A 2,353-nucleotide genomic window follows, 5' to 3' on the forward strand; every position below is an offset into this window, starting at 1 on the left:
GCCAACGATGGCGGCAGCTGTGAGGCACAGACACGGCTGCGGGACGTGAAGCTTTCATGTGGCGTTCGCTGCAAACAGGGAAAAAATAACCGCATCTGAGCTCCAATCTCATCTGATTTGAGAACTTTGCCACAAATAACGAGCCTGTTTTTCTAATCCTGTAAATTCAAATTTTTTTAATTTAAAAATTAAATTGATGACATCATAACTGTGTGACGGTGCTCTGCGCCACCACGCTCGCTTCCATTGAGATGCTGAAACATGAATAATGAGCCGATGGCAGGCAAAAAATGTTCTGGAGCGTAAACGACTGGAACCTGGTGGGGTTCAAAGGTCAACAGGGTCTAAAGTCACCAGATTATTGATCAGAGTTGCTTCTTGAGTCGATGCTGCAGCACAAACGGCGGTGACGAGGACACGTATGAATCATATGTGTGAGAACGAGGCCAGCAGCCGAGAGGGAAAGAAAACTACAACCTGGCACGCACAGAGGACTCGAGTGTTACACCTGGACGAGGCGACTCAAAGTCCAGGTTGCAGCTGTAAATCAGTGTTTCGTGTGATGGGGCAGACAGAGAAAGCGGTTCTGACGCTGAGGTGTGTGTTCAGCAGGTGGGCAAACAGAAGCCCCGCCCCCTCTCAGCGAGCAGGTGTGAATAAGTGTCTCAGGTGTGTTCTCAGGTGTGTGTTCTCAGTTGCACATCGGGTTAGGGGGCATGTGCTTCCTACCTGCTGTGCTGGTGGGGCTGTGGAGGCAGGTCTGTGGCGCCATGCCTGTGTGCACCGAGGTGGTGGCGCGGCTGCTGAGGTCCACCACGGAGGGCGTGGGCGGGGCCGGGGGCGGGGCCTGTTGCAGAGGGGCCTGGGGTGGCGGCTGCGCCGCCTGTGGGGCCTGCTCGCTCTGGGCTGTGTTGGCGGGGATGCCGTTCTCCGACAGGAACTCCTCCAGGTCCATGTACTCCAGCTGGAAGTTGTCGCCATCATAGGGCAGCGTCTTGTCCCACAGGGTCGGACCCAGGAAGGCGGACTGAGGGTGGCTCGCCACGCTGCTCTCATCCTCCAACTTCTTCTCCTTCTCCTTGTCCTTCCCGAAGCCTGAAAGAGTTTGCAGACAGTCACTTCATTGTCTGGCAGCAGCGAGGATCACGGGTCATGGCGAGGTTATAAATAGAGACGCAGCCTCATCCTAACGGGTCACTACCAGCTCGCCACCAACCCCGAACACTCCCAACTCAGACACACAACAGGCTAACACACGCAGGAAGAGCAGACAACCCCCCCGAACTCCTCCATGTTGGGCCCCCCTGCCCGGCTGCTGGAGGACCGGAGGGGCTCTCACCCGGGTGAGCTGCCCTGCAACAGTCAACAACAGCGGGCCGAGAGGCGCCCTCTACCGGCGGCGCGTGCAATAAACGTTAAATCCCATTTAAGCGAAGGAGGCTTACAAGGTTCGAAACGCGCGTCCGAGCTAAAAACAGCACAGCTGCGACCGTAACGCCGCAAACCGGTGCGTGCAGGTCCGGCTGGCACTGAGCGGCCAGGCGGCTGACACGTCCCGCGGTTCTAGGGTCAGCTGACGGTTCTCTACCCGCCTCACCGGGGTCGTCCTCCGACAACGAGCTAATAACGGGCACCGCCGGGGGAATCGGACCGGGGGACCCGGAGCGGGTCCACATGAGAACACAGGAGCAGGAGTTCTGAACGGACCTTCGTCGTGGTGGAACGGCAGCTTCAGCGGGTTCTCCAGCAGCGACTTGAGGACGCCGTGGGTCGGCGGCAGGAACGCGGGGCCGAGGGGGAGAGGTCTGGCCATTTTCTCCATCTGTCTTCAAGGGCACTCGGAGAACAAAGTTCGCAAAGACTCGATTTTCCCCCTGAAAGAGGCGCGACGCTGCGGTCCGTGCGGGTCCTCGCAGTGACTACGCGGCTCCGTGCGGCGGCTGCGGGCGGCTGGCGAGGGACTGGAGGAGGAGGGCGGAGGCGGCGGAGATTTGACGGAGCTGCGACGCCTCGCCATCCATGTGCGGAGACGGACGCCGGTGACGTCAAAGCACAGGGGGCGGGGACACTTCTGGCGGTGAGGCGTTTAGGAGACGTGGGGTAAAAACAAGCCTAACAGAAGTCGTGTTGCCTTCATGATTATCGGACAATATAGAATCAGTTCAGATGTAAATAGTCCCTGGAAGTTGAAACACCCTCTTCCGCTGCAGCTCGTTCGGGTTCAGGGAAACCGTTTCCACTGCGGTTTGTGTTGTTCGTTCTCCCGCCAGCAAGGTCACACAAATGCTTTTCTTTTTTTTTTGTGTCACAGCAAAGCGATCGACACTGCAATAAAGAGAAGACCGCAGAACCG

General features: G+C 57.8%; 1 protein-coding gene across 1 annotated transcript in view; it reads right to left on the bottom strand.

Annotated features, from left to right (window-relative positions):
- The window catches only part of hlfa (HLF transcription factor, PAR bZIP family member a), a 14,738-nt gene extending 12,710 nt beyond the window's left edge, over positions 1-2,028 (bottom strand). Inside the window, exons 1-2 of the mRNA XM_086186142.1 lie at positions 1,708-2,028; positions 730-1,095 (exon numbers count right to left, since the gene is read on the bottom strand). Of these exons, the coding sequence (XP_086042268.1) occupies positions 730-1,095; positions 1,708-1,822 (481 nt within the window). The 5' untranslated portion in view covers positions 1,823-2,028. The remainder of the gene's footprint in view (positions 1-729; positions 1,096-1,707) is intronic.
- Positions 2,029-2,353: the final 325 nt, after the last annotated feature.

The sequence above is a fragment of the Aulostomus chinensis genome, chromosome 18 (genome assembly GCF_037954235.1).
Source record: "Aulostomus chinensis isolate RoL2024-O1b breed Wild chromosome 18, RoL_Achi_v1.0, whole genome shotgun sequence".
NCBI classification, from domain to species: domain Eukaryota; kingdom Metazoa; phylum Chordata; class Actinopteri; order Syngnathiformes; family Aulostomidae; genus Aulostomus; species Aulostomus chinensis.